Here is a 14,364-nt window from a genome sequence, read left to right on the forward strand (position 1 = left end):
AAGAAACAAAACCTTCTTATTTAAAGCCAGTATATCAAATCTTCCAGAATATTGTTAATGTTATTTAAAGGAACCATGTACATACTAGATTTTTAAAATTCTATTTTATATTATCAATTAGAAATTTGCCAATTTCAAAATCCTGGTTTTACAATCTCTTATGTATTTTATCTTCCCTAAATACTTGATTACAAATTAACATACAATACAAAAATGTATCACAGGGATATTTTAACTATTATATTTATTATCATATAGCACTAGAATGAGACACTGTGATTTAGAAAAATAATAAAACAATATCAGGACTGTGCATAGAAAATTTCACTGGAAAGAAAGATACTGTTATTGTCAGCCATATTTTATAATTTTTAAAAAGTAGGTTTGCTTGTATTTCTTATTACTGATTTTTTCAGGTACTTATTACTAATCTGTTCAGGTAAGTAGAAAATCACTTTGGGGAGAAAAAATGGTTAATTTCTTTGGACTCACTCAAGAGGTGTGTTTTATTACCATAAATTATAATTGGATGGCTGACACCTGGAGTGGAAGTTTTACTTCATTTTTTATTGGTTTTAAACTGAGGAAATACTCAATAGATGTCTGGCAGTCTGTTTTATAAAGCTAATGCCCCGGCTAATATAACACCTGGTGTCTATTTGTTTTAGGTGTAATTTCATTTGTTGCTGAAGATGAAGACCAACAGCAGTCTCGACATAACAGCTCACCAGAGAAGACAGATGGTGAACAGGCCCTTCAGAAATTGTCAACAGAGTCACCACAAACTGTTGATGCAGCAAACATGGGTATGTTTGTTATTATGGATAAGTTCATTTTCAGTTTGTATAAACTTATATCAATTTCTTTTTAAATTAAATGTATATTTAGTATGCCAGGCCACATGCCTGCAGTGTTAAGTCAAATGTTTATTCCAGGCATATATGGAACTTATCCTTTCATGATTTTTGAAACATTTTAATGACATTTGAAACTGAGCTTGTTTTTTCTTTTTCTCTTTTTTGCAACAATGTCACTGAATGTCACTTGTTTTTGGGGAGGGGCAGCATTTGTTAAATGCTTTCTTTTAAAAGTATCCTATGATATTAATAGTGCTGATGTCTAAGCAGGCTGTTTCTGAAATTCACATTGTTCCACTCTGCTGTGGAAAACACTTCCATTTAACTGTCAGTCAGAGATGCTCTTTCTGGTTAATTACAGTAAAATTGAGTGGAGAAAATTCCAGAATACTTTCAGTTTATCACTTCCTAGTTTACTCTAACTAGTTTCTGCATTATTTTTGAGATTTTAAGTGTTCCAGAGGAATACATTTGTGATTACAGATGGGAACACCAAATAGACAAAGGTAGGGTTTTTGTGTTGAAACAAACGTCTCCATTTTCTTCTTTACATTTTCAAGTAAAGATTTACCTATAGAGCTGTCTTTTTTATGCTTTTAATACCTAATCTGAAATGTATTTAAATTATCAAGCATTATGTTAGATGGCTAATAATGTTGAACAGTTGGGGTTTTTTAAATTCTGGCATGAAGAGAGCTAGAAACAGGAGAAAGTCCTTAAGAAGGAAGTTAGAAAGAAAGGAAATAATCAGTACTTAGACTTCACTGCTTTTCAAGGTTCAATATTTCCTTTCGTTCTCCTCCTACAACTAGTTTTTTATTTGAATTTTCATGTACAGCAACACAGAAGCTGGTAGACACTAAAACACACAATGCATCGTTGTAAGTTTACAGAAGAAGGACTTTAAGAAAGATTAGATTAAGGTGATATATGCAGACAATGCAGTAGAGACGAGAATTAGCAGATTTCAAGATGTTAGGAGGAATTAATCATGGAAGAAATATCAAGAGTGATGCCAAGTACAGGAAAATATTTGAAATAATCTTCAAATCTCTACTAAAAGCCTGCAAATGTTTGTGAATTTAATTATGCTTCTATTGTCCAAACTACACTTCTGCTTATGAGATATTTAGGCTTTGCAAAGTTAGGAATCATCAGTCCGAAATTAGAGGAGGCTGTAATTGAAAGTAACTGAAAATAGAAGGTTAAGTAAGAAAATAGAAGGTTAAGTGAGTGGATTTCTCAATACTGTCCCTACCACTGATATGAATTGAGGGCATTGTTCTTAGGTAGCAAATCCAATGTGAGTTCACTGTTTGCTATTATTGTGACTGATAAGCCTTTTGCTCATTTTGGTTCCCCATTAACAATGTGAGACTGGCTGATCTACTTACACATTTGGAATGTGTTTTTCAAAGATGATGGTGAGTGATTAGTCTAATAACTTGCTGAGAGGGGTCAGGTGATCAGCTCTAATTCAGCTCCCTATTTCATTGCATGCTAATTTACATGGATATAATCACTCCAGCATACAGGGCCCCATGGGTAGCTGGAACAATGTGCACAGCTTATTCATGTATGGCTACGTCAAGTTACTATGTCTTATCTTTCAGTTACCATCTTTTGCTATTTTTGTGCTACTGTAGAGTTGTATCTTTGTCTTATTGTAACCTATGTGTTTCTAGTAACTCAAGTTTTGTGATGGCTAGCAATGTTTAGGGCATCATTAGGACTGCTTTCTAAAGTGAACTTAAAGTAGGACATGGAACAACTCTTCCCTCATACAGTATCACTTAATAATAGGATCTTTGTTTCTTCAATACAGAAGATATTCCATTACAATGCCCATATCCTAGGAACAGCAAGCTTCCATCTCACATGTGAATCAACCAGCTGCTTCTAGTCAGTTCACAAAACATTATCTTCCATCACAACCATTCATTTGTATTAGACATCTATAACTTTTACAACTGGGGAAACTATATGCTGAAAATGGCTAAATAAAGATAGAATTTAACAAGGTCTGCTCAAATTCATATGATAGTAGTAGTCTTTTTCTAAACTTACTTCAGAGAGGAACTAACAAAGTCTTAGCTTTATCCTACACAGTTTTCTTTTACACCTATTTTGTTACTGTAATTTTTCATAAAAATTAATTATTCTATGGCTTTTCAGAACAGAATAACTGATGGATATTTCAAAAACTTAGGATTTTTTAATTGCAAGGTGCACACCACTAGTAGAATGCAAACCACTTGCATTTGACCAGAGGCATCACACACTGAAAATGTGCATGTCAGAGCTGAGAATCCCCAGGGCTACTGTTACCAATCTGGGGTAACAGAAAATAGTGAACTTCTGATGTAGAGAAAATTAATATACAGACTTGAATTGATAGAGACCTAAACAAGTGTGAGGTTGTTCATAGCTGAATAAGGTTAGGAAAAAATCTCTAAAGATAAACACATGTACACCAAACATTTTTGTTGTGCTGCCGCTCAGTGAAAATTATTCTTTTGAAACATACTAGAAACTACTACCTTGTTATAGACACATTAACATTTAATATCTTCAGGTACACACACATATGCATTATGTAAGTATGTATACGCGTATGTACCTTTTCTTATTTTTTTCTTCTCCAAATTATATTGTAGGTATGACTGTAGAAGAAGAAAATTTCTAGAATAGTTTTCATATATTCTTTTCATAATGTCTACCAAAATCGTTCATCATGCTCTTCCAAAAAGCTAATGATTCTGAAATTTGTTCATGATTTTTTTCTCCTTCAGATGTAGTTAAGGAAAAACACATTTAGTGCTTCCAGTGAAAACCATTGATATGGCAATCCTTATGACAAATCCTTTTTATGCTGCCTTATACCAGGGGACAAAAAAGAAAACAAACCAAAGCCCAAACAGAAGAATGTCTGCAGTGCAGATGTAGTGACAGGGCCTTGCTCCTTTCTAAACTGACATAGGTTTTCAGTTCTGTCCAAAGCATGTTTCTGTCTTCAGAGAGAAGAGGTCCTAGGGGGTTTTTCTCATGGGATCCAAAAGTAAGAAAAGGCTAAGTGGTTGCTAAGACTGAAAGGAGGATGCAGCTGGTCTTTCATGTAAGATTTATCATTAGCTATTCCTATATACTGAAGTGTTAAAATCATAAATAAGTATTAGTCATTAATAGATATTTGTTTCACAGTCTGACTAAAGGCTGTGAAACCTCCCATACTTGTCAAAATTTCCTCTCAAAGTAGAGGAAATTTTTCTAGTCTACTATGGAGTCCATGGTAACTTCTTAAACTGAACTGCCCTTGGACAATTGTTCCTGTGTTGCGCTCTTTGCTGTGTAGCATGCCAGCAATAGGGAGGATGCTTGGCTCAGCTTCTGCTAGACCAGCTCAGCCATCCTTAGGAATCTGATCTGATAGCTCCCCTGTAAAGAAGTGTCAAGAGTGTGAAGTTGGTGCAGTTGCTGCAATGGCTAAGACTTGCACTGCAACTTCAAATCGCCCTCCCCTCTTCCAGAACCCCTCACTTGCCTCTCTTCAGCAGCAAGCCTCAGCACAGAGCTAGCACTTAAGCAACAGTGTTTAATGATCCTGCCAGTGGTGATGTCTCTCAGAGCTGAGTGCTACAGATGCAGAATGTTTGCTTGTACAACACAGGGGAATTTTACATGTGCTGTTGTCTTATTCTGTCTGCCCTAAGCATTGCCTTTATCAAAAGATTATACTTCCCATTGTGTTCATCTTATGGAATGCATTTACATTTTTATGCCATTGCCAAGTTTTTTAATTTCTTTGTACTTGAAAGGCATAACATCAAACAGATACACTACTTGCGAATAAGCCATGATAAAAAAAGTGTAGTCAAAGTGGTTAGGCCCGGCATTCATTTTGGCAAAGCCTGTTTTAGTTATCTTTTAGAGCTAATTTATCCTTCAACCAGGCCTTCAATGACAGGTGACATTTTCTAGTCTAAATTGTCATTGTAGTTCTCATTATATGTCTCTGACAGTTAAGTGTCTTTCCTGTTGTCTTTACAAACTGCTTCTGAGTGGGTTCATTGAGGAACTGACTCCCTTAAAAGGTAATGTTACTTGTAGATGTGGTCCTCCCGGACTTTCAGGCTTCAAATCGATCCCAAGAGCTGAACATCTGTGGTAGCACACTGGGGTATTCACATAAGGAAGATAATGAAATAATTTCTTTGTTCTAGCAACTGGTAAAGGTGATTAAGAGGAAAACTACTCAGGGTGGCGACAGTTCAAAATAAACTTTGCATTCATGATAATGTTTAAAAAGATCATAAAAATTGAGTATACAATGCTAAATATTAGGATTTATTCAGTATTAATGCAGTAATATGATATATATCTCACATGCAAATTTATTTATGGAATTACTATCCTTCTAACAGGAATATTCGTAACAATAATTTTGCCTTATCTACCTCATAAATTTTGATTGTGTAGTTAAGCTATTTTTCAGCCTAATCTGCACACAATGTTCAAGCATATTGTGCTCCACCTTCAGATTAGTTTGTTTTAATTGAATCTCCCTCATCAGGGAAAAAAAAAAGTTACCGAAGAAATACCCAAAGAAAATAATCCCTGTGTAAACTGCATGCATATTTGAAAATGTAAAATACCAACCCGAGCTTATCTTTTTTTTTGATAGCATTTTAGCATTTGAAGCTACATTATGCTAGTGCATACCAGCTTTTGGATATGGTTTAGCATATGTAGAACATTAAGGATTAGACTGGTTTATGTTTTTTTCCTTTGTCAAAATGAATGTTCAATTATTGTTAGCTTTCTCAGTAGGTGCCCTTTTGCGCTACTGCAGTCTACTGTTATGCATTCTCCTGTGCCCTTTTGAGACTCAGAACAGCTTGATTTGCCTAATAAAATAACATGTTGTTTTGAAACAATTCAGATGTAGCAAGGCTTCAAGGACCTATGGCCCATGTGGAATTTTGTGGGACACGGTACGTGTGCAATTAAAAATCTGTGCAAACAAAGCATGGTAGCCCATTTAAAATTAATATCAAAAGCAATCTGTAATTGCTCACAGTGTAGGACTGCTGGTGAACTTTAGGTTACATCTTCCTTCATTCAGCAGGTGTTTTAATATTGCTGTGCTGAGAAGGCTAATAATGTTGCATCTGCCCTAACCACAAATAAGTCAGTCCATCTGTAAACTTGTACATCTGTATATTTGTGGATGTCATAGCATGTAGGATTACATTTGCATATAAACAGATTAATTTCTTACCTAATTAAAAATGTCTGTGATATGCATTTTGCTTGTTCCGGTAGTCTGTATAAACTATATTACTGATAAACACATTCATCCTGTCATGTCTGGCAGACCTCAGATATTTATGTATATATATGATTTCATCAATTAGTAGCCCATTTAATAAAAAAAATATTCTTAAAAAAAATCCTGAGCAAAAATAATGTGTAGTTGTCATGGTTACATGGCCAGATGTACTCTGGACTTCTGCCTGTCCCTCTCAAGTTCAGCTGTGTGAGACAGGTGTGACTTGCACCTTGCTGAATTGAAACAGTGCAGCAGAACCACACTTCAATTTTTTTCCTCTTCTAATCCACCCTTCAGCAGTAGGACTAATGTGATAGGTCCAAGTGTAAACCCTTACTGGTAGTCTGTGACAGAACACATTCAGAGTGATATAAAAAATAACATTTTTGAAACAAAATAGTAAATAAGCTAGCAACAGAGCAGTAGTTTCTTTACAGCCAATGCCCTTGCTGTTAGGTTTGAGTGTTTGAGATGCTCTTTATCTAGGTCATCATTTTGCCTTTCCTACTTTGTCATGCTTACAAAAAATTCTTATTTTACCCCTTAGCAAGCAATGAATTAGAAACACACAGAGAGCACGTAATAGTCATGAAAAAGAACACTAATTTTTACCAGTTCCTCATAGTTGTGTAAGCATGTCTGGGGCAGAAGATAATGGGGTAAGGAGAGGACAGAGGGAAGGTCCCTACCAGTCTCCTTTATTCATGCCGTTTCAATTGCTATGACCTGTGAAATTACTCACTGAGCCAGAAAACAAGAAAAAGTCAAACTTTATAGCCCAATACTTGGGACAGTTCAGAAGAAGTGGATTTCAAATCAAATATATGATTTTTTTAGTCTTTTACAGTGTCTTTTTTTCCCTATCTGAATAATTACTTGAATCTATTACATGAATCAAAATATTATGACACATTCAAATTACAGTAACATCAACAAGATTGTCTAAGAGCAATTGCTTAGAATACCCTATTGCTGAAGGGTGAGAACAATTTCCTTCAAGGTGTATGTTCAGTCCCTCAAGCAGAGGAAAGAATTGCATATACATTCTCAGAGCCTGGCAGGGTAATCCAACAGTTAAGCTATTTTATAAATAGATTCACACATCCAGAACAAAGTTTTTATATATTTATGTCTTTGTTGCAAGTTTCTGAAAACTAAGCAGTTGAGAAATATAAATTAAAACATTAGATTGAATCAAAATTATATTTTTAATATGAAAGAATATTAATTTCCAACAGGAGAAAATAAAAAAATATTTCTCCATATAATCTAATTTATTTTTTTCATTTTACCATCAGGGTCCTCCACAAGTATTATTATTATAATTGTATTACAAGTAGTGCTATACTTTAATAACTAGACAAGTTTGCATCACATACTACTGCCACTGTCTGCCTTTGAAGCTGTAACTAAGTTGTTCCTGAAGATTATTTGTGATTAGGTAACTCTAGTTGTGTAAGTCATGTTTTGTGTTAGTAAAAATCTGTAAGTTCACCTCATTGTTTTTTTCATGGAATAATTTCTCTCATATCTTACATCTCCTTGTCCACTCAGTAGCCTGCTGCTGGAATTTGCTAAGCACTTTTTATTTCTGTAGCAGCTGCAAAATCAATGGCCCATATAGAATTCTGGATTTTAATTTGTCCCAGACACTGGACATTCCTGCATTCTCATACATTCAGTTATGAGGTAGGTTTGTCTAACTAACCATCAAAGGACCACTCTGATATTTTTACTGAGTAGGCAATAGATATTTCTTGTCCAGTGCAGTGATTTATTTGTTATGGTATCTACTGTGTCTCTTAAAATATTTCCTTTGATTTCTCTGTAGGCACAGCAGAGTCCTAATTATTCTTGACATACTTACGAAATTATAAATATTACGGAACTACTGTTTCCCACTGTGGCAAAAGACAGATGGCATTTTATACATTGTCATCAGAGAGTGAGAGTATGTGTGTGCAAGAAGCGTAATTGAGAGATTTGGATGCACTTTCAAGGCATTATTTATTTCTGTTTATGGCATTTGGAACTGATTTTGCAGTAGAACTTTATAAAGGGGATATTTTTGATGAAGTGGAAAGAAGCTCACCAAGTAACCTTGTTCTTTTGTTACGGTTTTTCCCTGTTTATCTTTTTGTAATATAAGTCATTAAACACTCCCACAGAAATTTCAGATATTCACAAGTCACTGCTCCTTTCACCCTCAAATATACATTTTGGAAATGAAAAAAAGTTCAGAATGGGTATGTTACTGGTTTGTGTTGATTACTAGTACTGGATAAAACTATCATTGACATCAGGAAGGAACAGTTGTCAGAAAAGTCTCAACCATTACAGTCATAGACTGAAGCATGTTCAGTTGCTGTGTGATATTATCACAGTTAACCTGAATTCAGAAGCCCTTGTGGCCTTTTTGAGGGGTATCAACCAAAGTCTTTGGCCTTTAGCATAGCTTGATTTCCATAAGAAGCTAAGAATTTCTTCATTTGTACTGCATTGTCTGCCTGTAGGTCCTTGCTGTTCACTGTAGGTTGATCCAGAGTCTTGCTCTCTCTCAGAAACAATTGCAGGATAAATTCAGTTAAAAGGCCAAGTGCTTATTGTTCATGGTCAAATAAAAATTCTTTAAAAAGCTACTCACCACTGACATGTTGTTTTGCCACTTAGAATGTAATTAATCTCTCATTTAAGTCCTTTATCTCTTCTTCCTGGAGAAATCATTATATTTAAAGCAATCTTTATCATCTGACAAAGAAGGCCAGTAGCATCCTGGCTTGTATCAGAAATAGTGTGGCCAGCAAGACTTGGGAGGGGATCATCCCCCTGTACTCCCACTGGTGGTGCCACTGGTGAGGCCACACCTCGAATACTGTGTTCGGTTTTGGGCCCCTCACTACAAGAAAGACATTGAGGTGCTGGAGTGTGTCCAAAGAAAGGCAATGAAGCTGGTGAAGAGTCTAGAGCACAAGTCTTGTGAGGAGCAGCTGAGGGACCTGGGGTTGTTTAGCCTCGAGGAAAGGAGGCTGAGGGGAGACCTTATTGCTCTCTACAATTACCTGAAAGGAGGGTGTAGTGAGGTGGGTGTCAGTTTCTTCTCCCAAGTGATAGGAAAAGAGGAAACAGCCTCAAGTTGCACCAAGGGAGCTTTAAATTGGCTATTAGGAAAAATTTCTTCACCAAAAGAATTGTCAAGCATTGAAACAGGCTGCCCAAGGATGTGGTGGAGTCAGCATCCCTGGAGGTATTTAAAGGATGTGTAGATGTGGACTTAGGGACATGGTTTAGTGGTGGACTTGGCAGTATTAGGTTTGTGGTTGGATTCAATGATCTTAAAGGTCTGTTCCAACCTAAGTGATTCTATGATTCTATCATCTCTCTGGAAGACTCCTGCACTTTGTAGTGCTGTTGGATTACATTGTTTGCCTTGTTCTAAGTGAAAGTAATCTTGGATGCCAGATTTTTTAAAAGAAGGAAAATCTGCACATGCTATTTCTTATGGAGAAAAGGTTTTAAAAGGCTGATTATCCACATTTTTTAAAACTGGTGTATTTGTGCTAATTTCCTCCAAAACAGTATTTGTAAGAAAGCTGCTAATGTGACTCACTAATTGAGCAATACTTTTTTTCTAGCAAATAGAAAAAGCCATGTATGTCACTGTTAAATTATGCTAGTTCTTGAATATGCATTTTATTTCATTTGTCAAGTATAACTCTTCCAGGTTTTCAAAGCTCCTGTTGTAGCCATGTGCAAATCCGGTTGACCTGGGAATTGACTGACAGGATCAGATGCAGACTGAGTTTCTAGATTGTTTAAGCATCAAACACTGGTAAACCTCTGTTGTGTATATATATATGCACAACAAAATAATTTTCACAGATAATAAACTTTGCAAAATTTGAGTGGATTTTAACAGAAAGAGTAAAAAACATGTTTCTGTATGTATGGTGACTCCTTCAAAAAAATGTCATCCCCTGCTTTTAATTATGTGCTACAGCTTCTCAGCAAAATATCTAGATGTTGTGTATTTTCTTAGAATAGCTGTTACTGGATTCCTTTGGCTAGAAAATTCCAGAAAAGCAACACAGGGAAGACAGCTGGCTTGGACAATTTTTAATTGGAAAGTTAGTTTAGCAAAGATATTAGCAAATGTCAGTGAGTTTTAAAATGGAAACAAGTAGGCTAAATTAATAAACTTTTACTTTCCCCCTTATTAACTCTTGTCCTGAATCTCATTTGCTGCTGGTATTGCAAAAACTTGAGGTTCTATGTATTTTAATTTGTGAGCCATGCCTTTTCTATATAAGAAGAGATAAAAATGCAAACAATATTATGAAGTGTCAATTTACAATATGAATTCTGGTGGTTGTTCATTTAATATACCTTAATGAAATCATAGAAGTATAAATATGCAAAAATAATTTGAATGCTCTTATAATATTAGCAGAAAGGATTGGCATAGTGTTATTCTCTCCAGTTTTTACTTTTTTTGTGCATAAAAAACCAATTAAAATGTGTTATTGCAATATTGACATTTACTAATATGCCACTGATTATGAGTTCATACCATACAATGCTTTGCATAGGATACATGCATCAACAAATGTGTTAAATTTTATATTTAGGTAGTTTGTATATATGTATTAGAGATTATGCAACAAGATGGCCAGTGGTCACTTCACTTTTCTGTGAGCTGAGGAAATACTTTAGAACATACTTTGTGGTATCATTACCTGTTCATTAAATATCTCACTTCAGTTCACATCCAAAATTTGAACTAATTTGCAACGAACTGGTACATCCTTCTCCTTTACCTTGAAGTATGTCAGACTTCATATTACTGTTTACTGAATATTTCTTTGACTGTCTATAGTAACCTTACATATCCACAAATATTTTTACTCTTGACAAATACAGTGGGTTTTTTTCAGCGAGATTTTTTTGAGATACTTTGAGTCCTGAGCACATGCTTGTTTATCTATACTGAAAGGTCCTTGCTTTTTCCTTTTCTGTTTTACACTAAGATATATTTATTTTGTTCCACTGAACTTCTGACCTATATTTTTCCACAGACTAGAGAAATCTCACTCTCATGCTTCTGTTTCAACTGGTTTGCCTCATTTCCTACTAATAAATTTATGGAGAGATCATGTAACATTTTTTCTTTATTACTCCTTACAATGTTTTCTGTGTCACAGTGGGGTTTATTAAAAGCATGATTTGTAAGTGCTGTATTGTAGATCTGATCTCGAGGATCTTTCAAATGATCCTCACTTTTTTATAGGTAGGTGAAGAGATGAACAGGCAAAAACGTCAGCAAGTACCACAGGGATTCCTGTATCTTATGTGTTTAAAATCTTTACGTCAAAGCTCATTTATTTGGATTTAATGTTCATTTGTCATAATTAATGTTTGCATTTATACTGGAAACTGGAAATTATCCTTGAAAATGAACTTTTAAAACCATTACTTTTACCATTTTGAGATATATTTTTTTTTTTTGTACTGAATAATACTGAATGGTATTTGCTTCTTTTTTAAGGAAGATATAATTTTTCTTTCTAAATGTGAACACATTGGCTGCATTCAGAGTCTCTCTTCTAGAATACACATAAACATTGTTATTATTCTTTGGAAGTGATATAATATTACATGCAAATCAGTACTACTTGCTGTACAATATGGCAATTAGTATGACATTGTTTTGAAGTGTAAAATGCATGTTTAAAAAATCATACTTTTTGCTTAGGCTTCACATAGTAGTCACACTGTAAATGCAGTAAACCATCTTTTTGACATAACAGATATTTTACAGAGATGACTAAAAAAACCCATCTAGCACAAATGTTTTGTGTCACTATTGTGGATATATGCAGTACTAAATAATGTGCAGGACACAGAACCTAGCAAGATTTGACTTTTAATTTTTTAAAAAAATGTGTGTAGTATGTATGAAACATGGGAAATGTACATATGTAAATTACTGTTCAGTCATTTTCAACTGGCAGTGCATCATGGTCCCTTATGTCCTTGTTATTTCAGACTCAGTTTTCGTGCATGTTTAAAAATATATTCCCTAATAAAAACAATCCTCATAGAAAAGTTGCAGTGTGGTAAGTAAAATAACAGTAATTCCTCAGCTTTTGGGGAGTTTATGAAGGCTTTTGTGGTTTTGACAATTAGAATGAATTATAAAAACATGATTAGTGTTCCTGGTAAGATATTAAAGTAAACTTGTATTATTTAGGAAGAATGCTTCTTCTTTCATAGTGTAAGTGATATATATATATACTAATTACTATTGAAGGGTAGAAGGAATTAGAGGATTGTTTTCACTAAACTCTCTGGATTTATCAGTTATCTACACCTTATTGTCAACCAGTATATTGAGAAATTAGTAAGAAAAACATGATAAAGTTCAGCATCTATAAATATGGCAGACAATATCCATGAAATGAAAGAACGGTTGGTTTTATTTAGTGTGGAAGTGCATGAGCATAAAGCTCTTCTGCTTGAAAATTAATGGAATTTTACTTCATTTCTTATTTTATTGAAAACATAAATTGTTCACACAACTCTACTACAACAAAAAATAGGTTTTGCTGAAATCTAATGAAAATTTGCCTACTTCATCATTGTGGTCAAGATTCTATTTCCTAGAACTCATTTTGTGTTTTATGGATGTATAGAGAAATAAACATAGTTTTCCTAAAATGACTAAAAAAGTTTTCCTAAAATTACCTAAGTTCTCAGCAGAAACATGTTAAAGACACCAGAAAATTATACTCGTTAATAATATCTTCTTCAGGGAATACACAGTTTTTATCCCAGAATAATGTTGCCTTTTTTGTGTGTGTGGTGTTGCTTTGTATTGCCTTTTTGCCTCACCTTAGGAGAATGAGATCAAATTCTTACTCTGTGGCAGAACTTGAAGTGGAAAGTGATCCAAATCCCAATGAATTTGATTAAAAGGTTCTTTTTAAAGTAAAAGGGTTATGATGAAAAAGAAAATAAATGGACACTTGTAAGATTTACTGCCTTTGCATTTGCCTTGCCGTGTTTCTATGAAGCATTATAGTAAGACTATATTAGGGTTGATAAAATGCTTTTGGCTAATTTCATATTTTTACCATACCACCTGTATTATGGAAAAGTTATTTTTTATTAGTAAATACAGAATAAAAAATTTTCTAATGAATGGCAATCTGGAATCACTTTGTAGGATGCATGAGTATAATTTTTGTAATTCTGGCTTACCTTCATTTAGAAAATAGATATTCTTAGCCTTAAGATTTAACAGTGAGCCTGATAGAGTATGGTAGAGAATTTAAAAGTGAACCCTGTCTGGAAGTGAGCTGTCTTCTCACTGAATTCTTATGTAGATTCATATAATAAAATCAAAGTTAAGTCATAGTTAAAGGGTCAGTTAGAAATTCACGTATATTCCAGGAAATGTTAAATTACTTTCCTGGTAGCTAGAAGCGGTTAAATCTTTGAATATTAATGAAGTTCTATATTAAAAAATGAGGATATGGGTTCTTGCCATATCTTGGTACTTTTTGATATTTTTTTAAAGCTGCTGAATTCCAAGCTGAGAGATATAGAACTTTTAGGGAAATGCAACAACTGATTTTACAGTAGCTTCTAAATTCCAAGGTAATTTCTAGAATTCAGTTGATTCAATGGCATTTGCCTCTCAAATGAAAGACCTGTGCTCCTTAATAGAGCATAGCTTTTAAATACCTTGCATGTGCAGCAAGTCATAAGAGCAGTTAGTTGATTGTGTGACACAACACTAGTATAAAACTGGGCTTTGTCTTCAGTAAGCTTATTTTAAATTTCTTGTGTTAACAGTAATAGAATATAACTTGGAATTTCATAATAAATTACGCCTAGAGAGCACAACACCTGAAGGATTGTTAAAGCCATTCTAACAGGCCTTAGCTGCTAAGACTTAAAACCAAAAGATTTTTACAATATATATGCCATATTTGTGAGCAGACTTCTGAAATTTAAGAATACATGCTGCTTTTCTGCTGCCTTTTTCTTTGACTGCTAGTTTGATCTTCTGCCTGTCACAGGACATTATGTTTCACTAACATAGTTTTATATTTCATTCAATAACTTGTGTTTGACTGAAATAAAAGTTCAAAAGGGCATGAATTATATATTGGTATG

The 14,364-nt window shown here is 34.3% G+C and overlaps 1 protein-coding gene across 1 annotated transcript in view; it reads left to right on the plus strand.

Annotated features, from left to right (window-relative positions):
- Window positions 1-14,364, plus strand: part of CFAP47 (cilia and flagella associated protein 47) — a 347,392-nt gene that overhangs the window by 200,679 nt on the left and 132,349 nt on the right. Inside the window, exon 50 of the mRNA XM_074816879.1 lies at window positions 669-806. Within this exon, the coding sequence (XP_074672980.1) occupies window positions 669-806 (138 nt within the window). The remainder of the gene's footprint in view (window positions 1-668; window positions 807-14,364) is intronic.

Source organism: Strix aluco, chromosome 2, assembly GCF_031877795.1.
Source record: "Strix aluco isolate bStrAlu1 chromosome 2, bStrAlu1.hap1, whole genome shotgun sequence".
Classification (NCBI taxonomy): domain Eukaryota; kingdom Metazoa; phylum Chordata; class Aves; order Strigiformes; family Strigidae; genus Strix; species Strix aluco.